This window comes from Bacillus rossius, chromosome 16 (genome assembly GCF_032445375.1).
Source record: "Bacillus rossius redtenbacheri isolate Brsri chromosome 16, Brsri_v3, whole genome shotgun sequence".
In the NCBI taxonomy this organism is placed as follows: domain Eukaryota; kingdom Metazoa; phylum Arthropoda; class Insecta; order Phasmatodea; family Bacillidae; genus Bacillus; species Bacillus rossius.
Window position 1 is genome coordinate 1,815,054 of NC_086343.1, and position 22,264 is coordinate 1,837,317.

The 22,264-nt window shown below is 43.2% G+C and overlaps 1 protein-coding gene across 1 annotated transcript in view; it reads right to left on the reverse strand.

Annotated features, from left to right (window-relative positions):
• LOC134540463 (diacylglycerol kinase 1) overlaps positions 1-22,264 on the reverse strand; it is a 153,449-nt gene that overhangs the window by 62,429 nt on the left and 68,756 nt on the right. The window contains exon 4 of the mRNA XM_063383230.1: positions 19,411-19,487. Coding sequence (XP_063239300.1) covers positions 19,411-19,487 — 77 coding nt within the window. The remainder of the gene's footprint in view (positions 1-19,410; positions 19,488-22,264) is intronic.

Sequence of the window (22,264 nt, forward strand, 5' to 3'; positions counted from 1 at the left end):
TATATTATTGTTAAATATTAACAGAAATATTCATTAACACTAAAATTTAATTTCATATAATTCTTGTCTCCGATTATATTAATGTATGTTTTTTAAATACTAAGAGAATCTACTTGATTTCACAATAAAATTATTTATTGGAAAACTCGACTGAAAAAAATTGTTCATTTTATTTGGAAAATAATTTGGGGCCAGGGGGCCTCCACTCCTCTGTTGCCCCTAGGCCTCCAGACCTCTAAATCTGGCCCTGGTTGAGGGTTTCTCATTGGCCCAGAGTCACTCAGACGAACAGTGAGCCAATAGCAAAAGCAACTTAAAGGTATACGTGGATGAATTTCAGACTATCGCGAAATGAATATGCGAATTTTTTCCGGTCTCCAGTCGTTACACACACCAGAGTTCCATCCGCTTTACCTCGGTGCTATTGATTAAGTTTATGGCTCAAAGAGGAACCTTCAACCAAGGAAGAATCAAGTTGTGACTTCCATCGAGTCAAGGACCAACGAAAAAGTGACATTTATCCGAATATGCAAAGGACTGGGTACTCTATCCCGAACCACGCATTTTCCCGGTCGCTAACTATAAAACTGCTGTCCCATCATCTGTTTTACTGAATAAATCAATGTATCCTTTCTCGTGTGTAACATTAAGCCGATGAGTTTGGAAACCAGTCCTCGGTGGTGAAATAACAGCGCAAGATCAATTTTTGGAATAAGTAACATTCTTAAAATTAGTTTTAAAATTAATTGCTCATTGGTTGTAGATTTTATGATGAGTAGATGTGGGTATTTATCGCGAAGTTGTTTTGAGCCCAGAAAGTCTGCCATAAACCGTAACCTATTTTTACTACAAATTATGACTAGATGGATTTTTTTTAAACTGACTTAGTTATCCAATGGCAAATAATGGACACTCTAAATTGTAGTTTACGTTTCCTCATTGGCTGAGTTAAGTGCGGACAAGATTACCAAGCGCAGAGCAAATACGTAAAGACTGATTGCAAATACTGGTTCAGGATTCACGAGAAGGACTCTGGGCCAATGAGAAACTTTCAACCGAGGAAGTATCAAATCACACACAACCAAGTTGAGACTTCTCGCAAGTCAAGAGCCGATGAACTGGTGACATTTCTCCGAGTATGCAGAGGTCTGTGGAGTCCATCCTGAAGGTCAAAGATACCGCGAATCTTTCAGGTATCTATCTATAAATGTTCGGTTATGTACAGTGAAGTTGAGTTTAGCCTGGAATGAAATGAATTAACGAAATAATCACGGCTGGGGACTGGCAAAAATGGCCTTTTTTATTGATATAAAGTATAGACATTTTAGAACAGAATACACAGTTACTTGTATTCATGGGTGAAATTCACATGTTCATTGGCTGCTGGCATTTGAGGCGCATACACTGTGGATTATGTGATCGGATACTTTTTTGGTTGAAGGCTTCTCATTGGTCCTGAGTCACTTGGATAAACTATGAGCCAATAGAAGAAGCAGTAAAAATGTTTACATGTATGAATTTTAAACTATCCAGAAAGGAATGTGAATATTTTTTTTGTATTCTAATCTTGGTACATAAACTGGTAAAGTGTAACATTCTGCTTACACATTTCTTTGTGTGTTGTGTGTTTTGGTCTGCCTGTTTGTGTGTGCCCGGATCTGGGTAGCGTTGCGGCTCGGCATCGCTAACTTGGTTACATCTCCGCATAATAAAACAGGAATATCGCCTCGAGGCGCACTTTGAGTACTCTCTCTCTTTCTCTCTCGCTCTGCGTCTCTCTTTATTCCTCCCTCGCTCAGCTCTGTGATGTTTATGTTTGCCAGCTACACGCGCGAGCAATATGTTTTTAATATTATTACAATATCGTTCTCCTGCCGCTGGCGGAATATCGGTTCCCCCTGCGAGTGGCTTGCGAAACTTGAGCTCATCCATCTGCGCAGAGGGAAGCAATTTCTGAAAGTAAGATTTGTTTCTTCTTGCGTCGGTGGCTTTGCCTGAAGGTACGGGAATTTCAGCGGATTCATTTGATCGCAAGTTAGAATTCACTGTGTTGATGATTGCACCGCAGTTATTCGGACACCCCTCTCTGCAACTGTGAGCCAACTATGTCCAGATATGAGAATATAAAGCGAATCAGGTAGTGCCAACTAACAATAAAAAAAAGGTTCTCACTAAGAAATCAACCAATGGAAAATCAAAAAGGAGGTAGAGCAAACATTAGGATATTAATTCTAGCCTGACGTCACACGAATTCGTGAAATTTCCAGGTCTCCAGCTTTGCCCGTTTGAAGTTTCATCATTACCCGCAAAAAACTTTCACTCGTACTGTAGAAGAACATTAGTTGCAGATTATATCCGGAGATCTTCGTGCATATTACTAAATATACGAAAATGTTTTGACTTAAAACTCACAAAAGTAATTTATTAATTTTATTGACTTATGATTTTTATGTAACGGAGTTATGCTTGCCGCCTTGTCTTACACTTAACCACGTAAATCTTTACTGAGTAGGCTACTTGCGTGTGAGATAACCTCAATAAAAACCTAAAGCCAAGAAAAAAAAAACTTTCATTAAAATACTAAATTAACAGATACAACAGATATGAAAATAATAAAAATATATCACAAAAGATACTAAACATTTTTGATATTACAAGATATTCAAAATTTAATTTAAAAGGGATGTAAAAAAATTACCAAAATCTATAATTTTAACAACAAAAAAATTACAAATTCCACACAAAAAAAAATTCTTCCTTTCGCCTGCATATTTCCCGTGTCCAACACGAGACACGGGACTCTAAAGTAGAAATTCGGAGCAATTTTTACGAAGATTCCGAAATCTAGAACAACGAAGTCATCTTCATCTCAACGAAGTGTATTACTCTTAGAGTGCAGAGACAGTTGTAGGTTGCAGCGAGGAGGCTAAGGGTCGAGCGAATCAAGAACATCTAACAGCACGAGAACAGCATTTTCATTGGCCCCGGACCAGTAGAAAGAGCTGTACCTGATCATAGCCAACACACATAAATAAAAAAAACCATTAACTCATTGTGTTAAAGTCTATCAAGAAAGAAAATTATTCAGAAATGTACAAAAATGACTAGAGACCGGAAAAACCGTGGATTAATTTCTGGATTAGGTTAGAAAAGATGTATACATTATTGCTGCTACTTCTTCAGTTGGCCCACATTTTATCCGGAAGACTCTGAGCCAATCGGAAACCCTCAACCATAGAAGTATCCAATCACATAATCCCCAAGTTTCTACATCTCACAGGTTTTTAAGGTAAAACAAAGATGTTCTCTGTCAACTCATGTATTTTCCCAACGGCCGAGTTATATGCAGAACGAGCTTCTTTAGTCGATTAGAACTAATAAGGAAAGACTGGTAGTAAATATGGACAAAGTGTTTTGAAACCTAACAAAAAAAATTCCCTCCTCTCCTCCGATAAATATTCATCCCTAACTATGTCTTAAACCTAGAAATTTTCAAAATAGAGTAAAAATCAAATTGATTTAATGAAATTTGACCTAAGATGTCTTATTGTAGCTTATTTGAAAACAAAACCTTGAATTTTTATTTATTCACTTTAATTTAATTTTTGAGGTATTATCTTAATTGGCCGGTAAAAAGGTTTTGCGAATCATATCTCTGCGCTTGTATTTCTCACGAAAAAAAATCTGACCGCTCATTATATACTTCAATAAGGCATGCCATTCTTGTGACAGGCGGCCGTCTGCGAGAGAAGCCATCGCACTTTTAGCCTGAGCCACTCACTTCCGCACTGGATGGCAGTGATTGGTGCGCTGACTGCAGACATAACCCCTGGAATGTACCCAGACAACGCTACAATGTTTTGACACTCAGCTGCTGTGGAAATCTTTTCGCGTGAAACACACGGCCCTGTGTATTTCCGTCGGGCCTACCCCCTCCAGGACGACCGCGGACTGACACACAATAACCACGTCATGTCGAACACACTTCTTCGTGCCGCAAGGGCTAGAGGAAGTCACAGTGGCCTGCGAGGAATCTGGGGCAGTCTCGCTTTCAAGATGGCGCGCTGAGGAGGCGAGGCCTGCTCAATGGAGCGAGTCGCGGGAGAGAGTGAGAGGGGGAGGGAGGCGCGTGACGTCACGGCCTGCTCGCCCGGGGGGGGGGGTAGGGGAGGCCATGACGTCACTAGTGACGTCAGCACCCCCCCCTACCCCCACCCCCCGGGATGGAGACGCCTCCCACGCAGAGCCGAGCCGTGGACCCGAGCCAACTCGGCGAGCTCAGCGCTCAGCCTGCTCGATACCGCCCAGACGGGGGGAGGAGGAGGAGGGGGCGTGAATTAAATATACGCTCACAACAACCACGATCAAACATTCATGCCGCAGCCGCTCCAATCCCACTGGCCCGGCACCAGGCGGAACGTGGGCGGAACAGTTTATTTGAAAGATTCATGCAATGGGCCAATGGGGAATTTTGAATTAATACAATTTATTGGACATACACCATTGCTAGAGTCCCGGAAATTTCACGGGTTCCTCTGGCCTCAGGATAGAATTCAAAGTTATAGGTGTGCTCGACCCATGTTTACTTTCCCATTGGTTGATTTCTTAGCGTGAACATTTTTATCCTTGTTATTTGGCACTACCTGATTCGCTTACTTCTCTCCTAGCTGGACATCGTTGGCTCACGGTCGTAGAGGGGCGTGTCCAGATAACTGCGGTCCAATCATGAACACAGTGCGACAGTGTGGAGGTTTGCATTCTAGCTTGCGACTAAATAAATCCGCGAAATTTCCGTGGCTCTAACCATTGCTAGGGCCATGCATATTTCGCGAAAAGATTCCGAGACTAGCTGAAAGTTAAAACACTGTAGCATCGTCTGTGTTTCATGATTGGGTGAGTTTATTTCAGGTACATGTCGATTGTTAAAACGCCAATCACAGTAATTCATTGCGGAAGCAAACGCGTCCTGAGTGGCTCAGCCAAATAAGGCAACTACTTCTCGCAGGCGGCCGCCAATCACAAGGAAGAAACCTCTGGTGCGGGTGTACCTTGTTGCAGTCTAATAGGCGTTCAGATTTATTCGCGAAAAATTCCTGCCCCTAACTATTGCAGTTCTGCACTGTTTCTCAAGGAAAAAAAATTTCAAGAATATAAATTCTAGAAGTGAAATTGAAAAATAAACCATCAGAGAACAAGCCTAAATCAGCTGTGCCGAACAGATGAACTCAACGATGAACCTGAACAGGTGTTACGGGCAACACAACGACGAAAGCACAGACGGAAACATTCAAACTTGAATACCAGACAGCACAAGGATTCCGTAGGAGGAATTTAGTCAGGAACGGGTTGACTTTTAGCTAGAGCCACGGTTATTTCCCATACTTATTGGGTAGTAGAGTAGACTTGATTCACACACACTTCTGCTTCACAGTGCTTCTGTCGACCCTGGGCCAGTTGTAGACAAGAAGACGTAGTTACGCAATCACAAGCAACCCGTCAAGGATGTGACCTTGATATCGACCAATGAGCACTCTGAAATGTAGGCATGTTGAGTCTAGCCTGGAGTGAGTTGTATTCGCAAAGTAATCTTGGCTGTACAAAACACTCTAACGACTCGTAGTTACGGGAGTCATAAAAATGAGATGGGTAGAGACCCGGAAATTTCCTGGATTCATCAGGACTCAGGATAAATTTCAAAAGTCATAGATGTGCTCAACTCATGTTCTCTTTCCCATTGGTTGATCTCTTTGAGAGAGCATTTTAATCCTTGTTAATCGGCACCACCTGTTTCGCTTACTCCCCTCCCAGCCGGGCTTCGTTGGCTCACGGTCATAGAGGGGCGTGTACAAATAACTGCGGTCCAATCACGAACACAGTGCGAGAGTGTGGAGGTTTGCGTTCTAACTTGCGACGAAATGAATTTGCGAAATTTCCATATCTCTATCGACGGGTCATTCCGTGGTGAATTCATGTTCAAACAATTTAAAAATGCACAAATAAAATAACAAGTACAAAAATCCATCAAGCACTATTTTGTTTCAAAATTGATATTAAAACTGAAAAGTTCGGAATTTCTCAGACCCAAAATAAACTTTGATATTGTTGCATGATTAAAATAAAACATATTAAATTAAAAACATTAAATATATTAAACATATTAAATTAAAAATGTATTTTAGGCTATCTGTCCAAATATATATGATGGAGAAATTTTGAAGCCATTCTCCGCCCAATACTTCCCCTCCAACTCTATTGTCAAATATATTTGAGGAAAATGTTTTACAGGTTTTCACAAGATCTATTAGCTGCGCGCACCCGTGGTTCCGTGACTACTCCCTAAAGGGCTGAATGCGGACACACACCAGTGGTGGATCGGTTTTACATGGTAGTGAAGCTGCCATGGGCCCCAATGGACCTGGAATAGTTACGTTATTCAGACGCGGCACGGTTCTGGAAAACCCACGGCTACGCACAGTGGTTGAGGAGACCCATCCCAACATGCTACGCCACCGCAAGCCTCCAGCCGCCGAATACCCCAGGACACCACCAGTGCAAGCCCCCCCACTGTGGGCCTGGTAAATACCGACACGGCCCGTACCTTTCACATCACTGGGACCCCTCGGTCACCCAGATACTCGTGATCCAGCCGAGGTTATCCAGCCTCTGCTAGCTCTGCAGGCTAGTGCCCGAGCATTAGAGTAGCTCACGTCTGCCACTCGTCAACAGAGCGGGGGCTCCTCTGAGTGTGCTCCAAGCGATCGGAGCAAATTTTACAATTAAAATCAGATGTAGGTGCCTTTGGTGTTCTTCCCAATCGCGAGAGTATATGATGATATCATCGAGGTAGGCAATGCAGAATTTACCTATGTATCCGGCAAGGATAGTGGTGTTCATCATTCTTTGGTAGGTTGCCGGTGCATTTTTCAACCCAAAGGGCATTACACGAAATTGCAACTGTTCTCCGTCAGGCGTGGTGAAGGCGGTGAGGTGCCTGGCTTCTTCATGAACGGAGAAAATTTTACAGTTAGACAGGGCCTTAAGTGCATTCGCCAGAGTCAAGGAACTGAACTCAGTAAATACCTGATCGTGAGCGACGACTGAAGACTGAGCCAGCGAGAGAGGAGATAGAGGAGATAGAGGAGAGAGGAGAGAGGAGATAGAGGAGATAGAGGAGATAGAGGAGATAGAGGAGAGAGCAGGTCTTCACGGCAGCCAGGGCTGTCCGCCTACCGGCGCCGCGCGTGACCCAGTGGATGTGCCGCGGGACTTCTATTTCCAGACCGTTATTTATCGTGGGGGTGGAGGAGGAGGGGAGGAACCGCGAGTCTTCAAGGGCGTATCTACAAGCGAGCGCCTCTCTGCTCTTCGACCCGTGATCCCGTGATCCCGTGATCCCGTGATCCCGTGATCCCGACCCAAGAACGATCCAGGGATCCTCCCTCTGCACCTGCTGGGGGCGCGCTCTTCGTTGCAGCGCACTGAAGTTCACACGCTTCCAGTCTGGGACAGCAGGTGGCAGTGTAGGCGCCTTTCTATTGGTCGGCCGGAACTGAATATCGACTGTGATGATTGCTGCGTTTGCGGCGGCCGCTGCCTCGTCTGATGAATTTTAATAACGAAGCAGTCTGAAATATGAATATGTTCTGACTAATAATCGCTTCAATTTAATATGGAAAGTAATTATGACGAAATAAAAAAAGCCGTATTAAAAAATTAAAATAAAATAACAAGCATTTCAAACATTTAAAATATGGGTATTTCGCGTGAAAAGAGGCTGTAACACTAAAAAAAAAAGTAGAATTTGTGATACATACGATCTGAAAGTTTGCAAATAATGATTTAATATTTAGGCATGATTAAATGAACCTGCATAGAGTCCGTAAAAATTCCGGAATGTTTGCTCCAGCAGTGTAGATCCGAGATCACTGCCATGAATCGACCCGAGAATCTGTTCACATAGAAGTTCCCGATGATATTCGCCCAGCGCTCAAACTCATAGGTAGAGACCGGAAAAATTCGCAGATTCATTTCGCGATAGTCTGACATTCATACACGCATACCTTTTGCTATTGGCTCACTGTTCGTCTGGGCCAATAAGAAACCCTCGACCAAAGAAGTGACGAATCACGGGCAAACCAGTTGAGACGACTCACAAGTCAGCAGCCAACGAACTGGCGTTATTTGCCCGAGTGTACAGAGGACTGTGTAGGCTATCCTGGAGGTCATCGAAACCGCGAATTTTTCAGGTCCATACTCATAGGTGCAACAGGATATGTGGCCGAGCCAAGATCAGACCAGCTGATGATTCTAACGGTGCGACTGGCCACCAGGCAATCTGATGGACAGTGAAAACACAAAAGCAAGTTCATTGACCTACCCAGGAAAAATCTTACAGCCAGAGAGGAAAATTGTATGTGTGCAATTTTTCATGTCAAGATAGTGTATCTCAAAACACCATACAATTTTCTTACTACTATCATTTGAGGAATATTGTTCTGTATGGCATGGCTGCATACAGGCGAATTACTTAAGTTTATTTTTACAGTAACCCACATTTTCATTGATCTATTAAACTAAAAAAAAAAAAAAAACACATATATTCGACCACACGAAATAGTGCAGAAATATTATCATAGTATGTCAACGTCCAGAGAACAGATGATTTCTCACTGTTAAACAAGACACATGTGTCTAAAAAGGCTCACATAGAGTATATTTCGGACCATTCAAGACACATGGATGGCCGTGATTGGTGTGTGCCGGTATTAGACGTGCACCTTGAGAGACGCTCGACCAATCACGACACGCAGTGTTTGAGCAGTCTCCGAGAGCTCGCAAGAAACCCGAGAGCGCGGCTAATGTGCGAAGACCAGCAGCCCTGGGAGACACTCTCCTCGGAGATGGACGATGAGCGATGGCGACGGGTGCACATATCGACCCTCCGAGGGCACTCCGAGCTAGGGAGGGGGCGAGGGGGGTGTCACACGATCAGCGGCAGGGGGGAGGCTGTGGCGAGACATTCCCAGGAGCTGACTCAGGCCACACCACAGTGGGCACACATGCTCCTCTGACACAGAGCCGGTGCTCGCAAACAGCGATAACGAGAGGCTGGAAGAATTCCCGCACTCATTTATGGATGGAGACCGGAAAAATTTCGCAGATTCATTTCGCGATAGTCTGAAATTCATAAACGCATACCTTTAAGCTTCTATCGCTATTGGCTCACTGTTCGTCTGGGCGACTCTGGGCCAATGAGAAACCCTCAACCAAAGAAGTAACGAATCACAGGCAAACACCAGTTGAGACGACTCACAAGTCGGCAGCCAGCGAACTGGCGTTATTTGCCCGAGTGTACAGAGGACTGTGTAGACTATCCTGGAGGTCATCGAAACCGCGAATTTTTCAGGTCCCTATTTATAGATACAATAAAATTCAAACATGTTTATACGAGGGCCTTTTTTTTCAACCTCCGATGGGCTATAGGTATCCAAAAAAAGATATATTTACATTACATAATAATTTTACTTCCAAAAGTTCAGCAGGGTGATATTTTTTTCTACGTGATCGCCCAAACTATCGAAGCATTTGTCATATAGACCACAAGCTTCTCGATGCTTTCTTCGAAGAAGTCAGCCGCCAGTGAGAAGAGACACAGGGCCAGCGCCTGGATCTCTCTCTTCCTCACGACGCCGCTGTGAGGCGGGTGGACTAACCGCGAAGCACACACCGGCTCCCGCGTCAAGAGATGCGAATAGTCGTTTAGAACTGTTTCCACACTGCAAACAATACACCTTTCAGGCGATGTCTCGGGCGTGTAACCGACATGGCACAGACCACGAGCTTCACCCGGTTACATGTTTTCGGAGGCCCGAAGGCCAACGCGCCCTCCTTCCACCCCTCCCAAATGTGCGCCCTTTAAGGGTAGATTGTGAGTCTGCTTGCAGATCTGTATAGTCCAGAGCCCCGCCTAACTGAATCTACCAGATCCAGAACACATGTCCCCTCCACCACTACGGCACCCGCTGGGCTGGAAGAGTGGCTTCACAGGAACCTGGAGGCTGAAATCCCCAGGTGGAGCTACGTCCGGGTAAGGGTTCAAGTCACGTGCTTCCACAGCCCAGCAGATATTAATTGCCATGCCCGGTTACAGTGCAGTCACGCAGAAGCGGCCACTCTGTGGTCGCAGGTTGCAGGTTGCTTTCTGACGCAGCAAATGTAACTAGGCCGGACACACGCGGCGTTGGGCACGACACGACTCCACGCAACAGTTCGCCTGACAGCAGCCGACTGCCATGAACTCGTGTGATTGCAGCGCACGCAGAACCAGACGCGACCCGACGTCACAAATCTGTCGCAATCAGACACCAGACGTCGACAGCGCTCGACTGCTCCAACTCCAAGATGATCCAAGATCTCAAAATTATACCTTTTTACTGTCAATATTTTATCCAGCTGATGATTTTAATGAAAGATAACATACATCTACACAAAAAAAAATAGTGACATACACCCGTATAAAACAAGAACTACACTCGACCTCAGAATACCATCTCACTCCACCAGCCAATATGCCAAAAACTGCAATTATGTGGGCATCTGCTTGTATAATAGTCTACCCCAGCATGTTAAAAATATCAATAGTAAAAAATTGCAATAGAGTTAAAAAAAATAGCAGAAAAACTGTTTTTCTATTCGTTCAAACATGTTGAAGACTTTATAAAAATAAAAAATAATAGTAAAGATTTAATAGTGTAATTTTAAACCCACTTGTAATTTATGCTATTACTATCTTTATTTCATACTATATTATGTATTGTATGTTTGTTTCACTTTTAATTATACTGTAAGTAGTTTCATATGCTGTAATTAATAACTTATAGTAAAATGTAATTTTATATTTTGTGTTTTTTTGTATATTTTGTGTTTTTTTTTTGTGAAATTGTATATTTTGTGTTTTGTTTTTATGAAACTTTCTATATATATATATATATATATATATATATATTTCTATATGCACTTGACATGTATCATACCCCAGAAATGGGGTCAAAAGATATTAAATAAATAAATAAATAAACTATAGACGCGAGCAGACTGTCTGATGGCTGCACTGATCTGCTCATGCACGAGCATAAAGGCATGCCGCAGAGTATTTCTTTCTGACCAGTTAAAGACTGTTTCCCATTGTTAATTGAATTCGAGCAAATATTCACTTGTAAATTATTTTATTTGAACTTTCCTGAATACTGAGCTGGATGTTTAGTACATTTTCAGATGATCCATCTTTGAAGGAGTATCACGATCGCAATTTCATTTCGAGAACGTGGGAAGAAATAACGTAAGAAAATACGATGTTGAGCTGTCGCGAGTAAATGCCATGCGCTGTCCATCAAGAGGAAACTAACAGTGCATCTAATTTTAAACAGCAGTAAAAAAAAAACCTTTCGCAAAACGACTATCTCTAGCTACTACGTGTATGTGTGCGTTCAGGAAAACACTCACAATGCAATTTGGTTCAAAACGAAAGTTCCCGATTGGCTTGTGGAAAAGATTACAGGAACCTTCTCTTTCTGCGTTATTTACTTTCCTTTTCATCGAATGAACTCTTATCTCAAAGCTATTTCCCGCAGTTCGAAACTTAAACCACCTTCCCCGTTCCTCCCTCCATTTTCCCGCTTACCAGAAGTACTTGCCTACTTGGCTGGCGTCGTGTATCTTCCCATTTAATCTGAAGCCATTTTCAGAAACATCAAGGGCTGGGGTTGGCTAGCATCATTATTCTAATATCCCACACAAGTTCAGAAAAAAAAAGTAGGAGACTTAACACTGTTTCTAGAGTAATGGAATTTATTTTAAGTATAGAAAAATGTACCATGGCGTGTGTTGTACGCGAAGTGTGATACAGTCATTACCTGCAATCCCACGGCTAATGCAACTGGGTGACCGTCACATGTTTAATGCCTGCTGACACGTAAAAACTGGCGAGTATGTAATTGGTTAATTCTTTGGTTGAGGGCTTCTCATTGGCCCGGAGTCACCCGGATGAACTGTGAGCCAATTGCAGAAGCAAAAAAAGAAAAAAAAATGTTTGGGTTTTAACCTATCCAGAAACCAAATCCGCAAATTTTTCCGATGTATAACGATTATCCACGAATTCATTTCACTCCAGGATGGACTAAACTTGTCTACATATAGCTATAGATAGTAATAAAATGTGAGCGTGTCTATCAGTGACATGTAATATGTGTCCTCGGTAATGAGGAGATAAATGTGATCTCATGTTGCAAATAAACTTATTACACGAAACTCGGACACCAAATTTAACGTAGAATTCTTAAAAACAATGCCGAACGTGATAAATATACGAAAAGTATTCATTTTAAGGAAAAAAATTAAACGTTTTTCCCGTTTATAAAACCTAACTTTAATTCTGTTTTAACAAGATGGTAATAACCTAACCGAACCGAACCCAACTCAACCCAAGTCCTATCCAGAAACCAAATCCGCAAATTTTTCCGATGTATAACGATTATCCACGAATTCATTTCACTCCAGGATGGACTAAAACTTGTCTACATATAGCTATAGATAGTAATAAAATGTGAGCGTGTCTATCAGTGACATGTAATATGTGTCCTCGGTAATGAGGAGATAAATGTGATCTCATGTTGCAAATAAACTTATTACACGAAACTCGGACACCAAATTTAACGTAGAATTCTTAAAAACAATGCCGAACGTGATAAATATACGAAAAGTATTCATTTTAAGGAAAAAAATTAAACGTTTTTCCCGTTTATAAAACCTAACTTTAATTCTGTTTTAACAAGATGGTAATAACCTAACCGAACCGAACCCAACTCAACCCAAGTATCAGTGACATGTAATATGTGTCCTCGGTAATGAGGAGATAAATGTGATCTCATGTTGCAAATAAACTTATTACACGAAACTCGGACACCAAATTTAACGTAGAATTCTTAAAAACAATGCCGAACGTGATAAATATACGAAAAGTATTCATTTTAAGGAAAAAAATTAAACGTTTTTCCCGTTTATAAAACCTAACTTTAATTCTGTTTTAACAAGATGGTAATAACCTAACCGAACCGAACCCAACTCAACCCAAGCTAGGTTAGGCTAATTTTTTTTAATTTCCTACAAATTTGATGTGCTTCGGGTAGTTTCGGGACAGTTATGAAGCATTTCGTATGCTGGTGTAGGACGGGGTGGCTTAAAGGAACAACAAGTAGAGTAAAAGTACTCATAAAATTTATTTTCTGCGATATTCTTAATTTAAATATATTTTTATAAGACTATTGATTACGGTGTCATGTTGGTCGAGCGGATAAAGGCGTATGCTTTAGTTTGGACTATTACCAAAGTAAAGCACCATCAATTGTGTTAGGTACTTTGCTGGGAGACCACGATTATTATAAACTATAAATATATTTTAAATAATAAGTCCACCATAATCACAATTTAAGTGGACACAATTTAAATGGACGCGAAACGACCCGTATTTAGTACCATACATCACAGTTCCCATTTAATTCATGTGTATTAAAACACACCGTTTAAAAAAACTTAAAACATTGTTTGTTTGACTCTAATAATAAACATATTCCTTACTTATAATTAGGACATGCATTCCTCGCGAAAATGTGACTATTTAAACGTTCAAACGCTGTGGCATCGTCTGGGTTTCGTGCCTGGTTGTCTCTTTCAGGTAATTGTTGACTGTCGTGCACCAATCACAGCCACGCAGTGCACGCTTTGGATGGACGACCGCCAATCACAGGATACCTTATTGCAGTCCAATAAACTTTCAAATCGTATCTCGAAAAATACATGGCCTTCCTTATAAGTCAATACTTAATCTTTAGACCTTATGATTCTTCCTTCGGCAACTTTCGAATGGAGTATTCAGTGGCTGTGTCTAATAAACCTTTGACCTAGAAACGAGACTTTGGACTTGGGGCGTGTTAATTATAATTACTATCCATTCCAGACGTCTTATTTTATGAACAGGAGGAACATTTTACGAACGAATTCCACCAATATGCGCTGAAGAAAGAGCAAGCTTTCAGGTTTAATATCATTCTCCCTGCAAGAAACTTTTAAATTCCTTTCGAAGTGAAGAAATTAGCCAAAGTCTGATACCTTATTTCAAAAGGCTCCCAGCCACTTACAGAATAAATTACTTTTGCAAATCCACTTTCCGCGTTGATTTAGTAGCACTGTATTAAAATGAATAAAAGTAAACTTTTACAATTTTTCCTGCAGACCGTATAAATTTCATGACATATTTAATACTCTATGATGTGATGGTAATCGTTTTTCATTCATTCAATGGAACAATTGATTGTATTAGAAGACGAAAATTATAGCCAAGGACGGAAAACTTCACTTGATCGATTATCTCCTGGTTGGACTCCATAGTTATCTGTACCCTCGGGAAAATGTAATCGGGCCATTGGCTTCTGACCCGGTAAATGTCTGTTATTAGTTTCCTTAAGCGTTTTCCCACACTCGACTGGCCAATGGGACTGCTGCTACTGCACTGTTGCTCGTGCGGGATAAGAGACCAGAAGTATGTTTTTATTGACCTTCAGGATATGCTCTGCGTGCTCGGAGAAATGTCATCTGTTGATTGATTCACGATTCATGAGAAGTCTCCCTCAGCGATCTGTGATTGGCTACTTCCTTGGTTGAAGGTTCCTCATAGACCCAGAGTCCTTACTATGAACTTCCTCACATAGGTAAAGATGTTTGAGTTTAAAATTATCACTAGGGACAGGTATTTTTCACAAAAAAAAATCCACACGCTTATTAGACTGCAGTATGGTATTGCTGCACCAGCGGTTTCTTCTTTGCATTTGACGACCGTCTGCAAGAGAGGCCATTGCCTTATTTGACCTGGCCATTCAGGACGCGTTTGCTTCCGCACTGAATTACTGTGATTGGTGTTCGTAACAGCAAGCGTGTACCTTAAAAAAAAAAAAACAATCACGAAACACAGGCGATGCTACATTCTTTTTAACTCTCAGCTAGTCACGAAATCTTTTAGCGAAAAATGCGGGGCCTTAATCACCACGAATTTTTCTAGTCTTTATCCAAACTTCATGACAACAGTAAGAAAGAGCTGCAGTAATTTGAGGACTATCTTGAAGCGAAATTTAAGAGAAAAAAAGGGCGTTTGTTAATATCCCCGAAAGAAACCGTAATAAAATATGAGGTATTTATTTGAAGCGTTGTTGGCAACTAGTTTCATATATTTTTTTTTGTAGTACCACAGGGTTATATTTTTTCCCCCCGACGGCGAGTGTACGACAGCACAGCCTGCCTGGAGGGCGGCCAGATACGTGATTAATGGCGCCTGTTTACTGTCTGCCCCTCCCCCCCCCCCCCGCCCCGACGGGCGTGGCCAGGAGCTGGCGAGCGGCGATCAGACCCGGCCATAACCTCTTCTCGTGCAGGAGAGGCTGTGTCGGCTCTGCAGCTCAGTTAGGCCCCAGACGCGCGCCTGGCCTGCATCGGGACACGACCAGTTCCTGCATCACGGCTGGAGACCGGGTTCATTTATGAACAGGTTTAATTGTAAACATATATACATATTCGCTGCGTCTGCTGTTGGCTCACACTTTATCCGCAGGGACCTGAAAAAATTCGCGGTTTCGATGACCTTCAGGATAGTCTACACAGTCCTCTGTACACTCGGGCAAATAACGCCAGTTCCTTGGCTGCTGACTTGTGAGTCGTCTCAACTGGTGTTTGCCCGAGATTCGTCACTTCTTTGGTTGAGGGTTTCTCATTGGCCCAGAGTCGTCCAGACGAACAGTAAGCCAATAGCAAGAGCAGCTTAAAGGTATACGTGTATGAATTTCAGACTATCGCTAAATGAATCTGCGAATTTTTCCGGTCAAATAATTCCATGAATATAATACATGATTTTTTATAGTTAGTGCCTATAAATCCAATCGTAACATAATTGGCAATTCTAGCCGACGTGGATTTCCGTAGGTTAGACCTGGTGGATCAGTGGTTGAAGCTTCTGACTGGGTTCTGTGTTGCTTGATCCTCGACTCTGCGGAAGGCAGCCGCAAGTCACCGCAGAATCACCCGCCGTGGCAGCCTTAGGCGCGCCAGCTTCCACACCGCGGCGTGACAGCCGAAAAACAGCGAAGGGAAAAGTCTGACTTCGGCTAATCTTCGCCTCCCCCAATTTAGTCCACCCTGCCTTCGGGCTAATACATCTGCGATCTGATTGGGGAAATTGGCGCGTCTCCTTATCTTCCCAGCAAACTGTTCTTCTTGTTACAGTCGGATTCTCCAAGCACTGGTTCAGACACCGGGCGTTGTTTAAAGTGGGACGTATAAAACTCGTTAAACTTACAGCGTCTCATGCCTCGACAGATCCCTACCCCGCACCAAGTAGGACGTCTTCGCGCTTCTCGGGGCTGTGCAAGTGAACCATCACGTCGCGGCAATGAGCATTACTGCAAGGGAGTTATGCAAGATTAATGAAGAAATGTATAGAGACCGGAAAAATTCGCAGATTCATTTCGCGATAGTCTGAAATTCATATACATATACCTTTAAGGTGCTTTTGCTATTGGCTCACTGTTCGTCTGGGCGACTCTGGGCCGATGAGAAACCCTACAACCAAAGAAGTGACGAATCTGGGTCAAACCAGTTGAGACGACTCACAAGTCAGCAGCCAACGAACTGTCATTATTTGCCCGAGTGTACAGAGGACCGTGTGGACTATCCTGGAGGCCATCGAAACCGCGAATTTTTCAGATCCCTAGAAATGTACATCTGCAAGCCCTAGCATGCCCAAAGGCTTCGAATCTAGCTGATGACAAGAATAAGAATGCCGATATATTTGGAATCATGTGGAAAGGGTCTATTTCATCGTTAAAAATGCTCGTACAGTAAATTCACGGATATGAAGTTGGCAATATCTATAAAGTAGGGGCAGGCTTTTTTCGAGAAAAAATTCTGAATGCCTATTAGACTGGAACTAGCCAAACACGCGCCAGCATTTTCTTCCTTTTGATGGGCGGCCGTCAGCGAGAGAAGTCGTTGCCTTTTGACCGAGCCACTCAGGACGTGTTCATTCTGTGGTTGTCATTCACATGTACTTTAGTTTTAAAATAAAAATAAATAAATAATCGGACGTTAAAACTCACATATGGAGCTGTGCAGTTTTACATTTCCAAACACTAGGAACTGAAAAAGGTCACGGGTTCATCGACCCCAAGGATGGACTTTAACGTCCTGTGCGTACTAGAGAGGATGTCAGTTGTTCATTGGCTGCCGACTTGTGAGACGTCTGACGAGTGAAGGTGACATTTGATTGGGGAGTTTCTCTTGGGCTCCCAGTCCTACAGATAAACTGCGAACCAACAGAAGTGGCACAAAGGCGTAAGTGTTTTTATTTCCGCCTATCACGAAACGAGTCTGTGAAGATTCCGGTCACTACTGAATGCAAAGTCAGTGTTTGGCAGCAAAAAAAAAAGATAGTTTAAACTCGATTTGTATAAGTTAACCAAGTAATCAGTTCCTTTCTTCCCACAGATTTCCCTCCGTGTCAGCTCTTGACGGTACATTTCATCCTGCAGCTTCTTTGTGCGGGTCCAAAACAATCCCACCTTTGATGCCGTCTTTAATTAAGACGAACAAGAGCGCCTTTCAGCCGGCGAAAGCGCGCGAGTGCAGTCGACAAGTGGGGGGAGTGACGTCACGCCGTGTCTCGCCCTTGAAGCAGCATGGTCGAGAACACCGAGCGTGCCCAGCGTAGTGTCGTCCTTACGCCCACTTCATCCCCCGCCTCAGACGTGCTCTTATGGCGAGAAGCTGTCCACACCAGCGGCGTGTTTGAGCTCATAGCATCGCCTGTGTCTCGTGGTTGGCTGAGTTTACTTCAGGCGCATGTCTACAGTCAGCACACCAATCACAGCCAGCCAGGGCGGAAGCAAACGCACCCTGAATGGCAGCGGCCAAACAGGGCAAAGGCTTCTCTGGCAGACGGCAGCCAATCGCAAGGAAACAATCGTCAGCACGGGCGTACCTTACTGCAGTCTAATGAATAGGGACACCTGTATTTCGCGAATACATTTCGTGTCAAGCTATTTCACAAAATACTCTTGTGGTTATTGGCTGAGGTCGGTGAGAGGTGTCGTCCCGCTCTTGACGGGGCCAATGAGAATGTGGTCACAGTACTGCTGCATACTCACAATTTGCCATGACTCTTAGAAAAAGCTACAGTATTTTGTGAAATACCTTGACACGAAATGTATTCCCGAAATACAGGTGTCCCTACTAATGAACAATCAGATTGTTTCGTTAATATGTATGCCCCTACATTTCCGTGATTAGTAGAGCTGTGACTCATTTCACTCCAGCTTAGACTTACCTAGCCTATACATTACCAAGATTTTTATATAATTCTCATTGGTAGGAACTGGAAAAATTCGCGTGTTCATTGACCTCCAGGACAGAACCCACGATACGAAGCTGTAAAAGGTCACTCAAGTGACAGTAATTATGAACCTTTGCTTCAGTTTTTACCGCTATTAGGTCATTCGAGGTGTGGCCAAAAAATACATAATACAGACACGGAAATTTAGCGAATACGTTTGGTGTCAGGCTAAAATTTAAAGCCTTATGTTAAAACTACAAATTTTCGCTTTTGCATTGGCGAGGTCCAGTGAAACATATCGTGCTTGTTAATCGGCACAACCTGATTCGCCTACTTCCCTCCCAGCCGGTCTTCGTTTGCTCTCAGTCGTGGAGACGCGTGGGTATGAAGGTTTGCATTCTAGCTTGTGACAATCTGAATCCACGAAATTTCTGAATCTCTAGTGAATAATTTATAGCTAGAGACCGGAAAAATTAGCTGATTCATTTCGCGAAAGTCTGAAATTCATACACGTACACCTTTAAGCTACTCTTGCTATTGGCTCACTGTTCGTCTTGGCGACGCTTGGCCAATGAGAAACCCTCAAACCAAAGAAGTAACGAATCACGGGCAAACCAGTTGAGACGACTCACAAGTCAGCAGCCAATGAACTGGCGTTATTTGCCCGAGTGTACAGAGGACTGTGTAGACTATCCTGGAGGTCATCGAAACCGCGAATTTTTCAGGTCCCTATTTATAGCGACTGCGGGTTCGATTAGCTACAGTATGGACTCCAAAATTCTACGTTTTCTCGGGCAGATGCCACCTACTACATGGTCGCTGTCTTGCAAGACTTCCCAAAGTAGTAGCCCGCGATTCGTTACATGTTTCTTTCTGGCTTCGTGGAGTCTGGTTCGCGCCACCGATGGCAGCACCGCGGTGACACCGTGTGCTGAGAGCAGCAGAGCTGAGTGTGGAGACTCGTGGTGCCGAGCGAGACTCACCCCGTCCGGCGAGTACCTGGACAGCGGGCCCGAGCTGCTGAACTCCTCCAGCACGTCCTTCAACTTCTTGGTGGAGTCTGCAACACACGAGCACGTCTGCTCTCACCAGCACCGCTCACCAACACACAGGCCATCCTTGTTTCAACAACTAACACATAGCGACACCTGTATTTCGCTATTTCATTTCATGTCAAGGTATTTCACAAAACACTGTAGCTTTTTCTAAGAGTCATGGCTAGAGACCGGAAAAATTCGCGAATTCATTTGGCGACAGGCTAAAATACAAATAGTTATACCTCAGTGCTGCCTCTGCCATTGGCTCACAACTCACCTGGATGACTCTGGGCCAATGAGAAACACGCAACCAAAGCTTTATAGAATCACAGGCTGTTACGTTGGGTTATCTCACAATACAGCAGCCAATGAGTGGGAGACATTTGACCGAGTGTACGTAGAACTATGGAGTTCATCCTACAGGTCATTGAACCCGCGAATTTTTCCGATCCCTACCAATACATAGGCAGGGCCATGCATTTCTCGCGAATAGATCCCGAGAGTAGCTGGAAGTTGAAGCACTGTAGCATCGTCTGTGTTTCGTGATTGGGTGAGGTTCTTTCAGGTACACGTCTACTGTTGCAACACCAATCACAGTTATTCAGTGCGGAACCAAACGCGTCCGGAATGGCTCGGTCAAAAAAGGCAACGACTTCTCTCGCAAGACGGCCGCCAATCACAAGGAAGAAACCTCTGGTGCGGGTATACCTTGTTGCAGTCTAATAGGCGTTCAGAATTTTTTTCGCGAAAAATGCCTGCCCCTGTACATAGGGACTGGAAAAATTCGCGCTTTCAACGACCGCCAGGATAGACCCCACGATCCTGTGCACACTGGGGCAAACGTCACCTGTTCATTGGCTGCTGACTCGTGAGGCGTCTCAACTGGGAGACTCGTGATTCAATACTGCTTTGACTGAGGGTCTATAGTTGGCCCACAGTCCTCCAGGCCAAAAGTGAACCAATAGCAGGAGTTGCATAAGGGTACAATAATTTGCGTTTCAGCGTATCGCGAAATGAATCCGCGATATTTTCCGGTCTCTACTAATACAAACTGGGGGAAAAGGTGTGAATCGGTTTTGAAGGGCTATAAAAAGAACGGAGCAACTTACAATCAACCTGGAAACAATATTCGTCCCACTACCCTTTTTTTTTAAATTCGGAATACCACATCAGGAAGATTGTGGCCATCAGCAGCGATGCGTTGATGAAGGAGATTTCGGAACTCTTCGACCGCTTTTCGGCACATTTCGAGGGGGTGTAGTGATTTCCTCCCTAACTTACATATTCAGCTCTTCCACGGTGTGAGGACGATGTTTGGATTTGGAAACCTTTCCCTTGACGTTACCCCACAGGAAGACGTTACAAACGGATTTGAAACCCGGATCTGAGTATAAAATATTGCAGTCTAATAAGCGAATGGACTTTTTTTTTTAGCGAAAAATGCCTGCCCGTAATGATAGGTATTTATTACTATTGCTTTGCCGGACAAAATGATAATCACATATATAAGAAATTATACTCTGTAACAACTTCGATTGTTCCTGTAAATCACAAGAAATATCAATGCCAGACCTGCCAACATTCAAATTTAAAAAATCATGAGGTCCTCGATAAAAACTTTCAGGCCCATAAAATACAGGTTAGATATAAAAAAAGCAACAAATGAGAATCTTTAAATATTTAAGTGACATACCTGTAGGTACATTATGTTACATGGTCTCTGCTTCAAAATGTATTTCAACAAATTATAGGTTGCAGATTTAATTTAGTTGAACATAATTTAGCGCTGTCGTGTAGCGATCATGCAGGGCCGCAACTAAAAAAGATGTAAAATAACATTCTGCTCGTGTAACACTATTATCACTGTTCACAGCAAAAATAATTTTTTTTATTGGAAGCAATACACTTCACGTGTTAGCTGTGTTTTTTTGTAGTGACATGTTTCACAATGTCTCCTCTTCCACTATGCGAGATAGAAAAATCAGCACGGCACACGCTACAAAACGCAAAATTGCTTCCTTTACGTGACTCGAGTATTGATGGAAACTCGTTACTGTAAGTTTCGTAAAACTTGTTTTGTAACTTTTACAAACAAAATCTTGGGGCCCCGAAAAATCGTGAGGAAACACTATTTTGGCGTGAGGGCGTGAGATGGACCTTAAAATCGTGAGCCTCACACCAAAATCGTGAGAGTTGGCAGGTCTGTAATGCTAAAAATTTTGATGATATTAGAGTGGAATGAGTAATTTCATTAAAAAAATTAAGAGATTTGATTTAAAAATAGATTATTTAAGAAAACAGGTGTTTTTTAATAAAGAAAAACCACATGGTTGAAAGCACGTTTTAAACCGTGTTTTAAATTCACTGTGGTTTAATCAGCCAACCCTGGGTAGGGGAGCATTCATCCAGCTCCAACACCTTCCCCCCCCCCCTCCCCAGGTGCCAAGACACTCCCAGGCCTACGAGTTTACGACCCTGCCGTGTATCCTTCCGCCTTTTCGCTTTCCGCAGTTCCTCAACTGCCGGCCCGGGGTTGGCGATGGTGGGGGGGGGGGGGGGGGGGGGGGAGGAGTGAGAGAGGGGCGGGAAACGGAAATGGGAGTTAAAAACGCAGAGCACGGAATTTCCTTCCCTTCCGAAGCGATGGGGAGGGGGGGGGGGATGCAACTTCGCCGTCTGGTTAGCGTTAAAGCGACCACCTCTGGGAGTTCAGGTCTGCCGCTTTCAGGAGACCGAGGAAAACCTCCGGGAAGGACTTTCCTTCGGTTTTTCTTTCCTGCTTGATATTCCCCGGGGATCG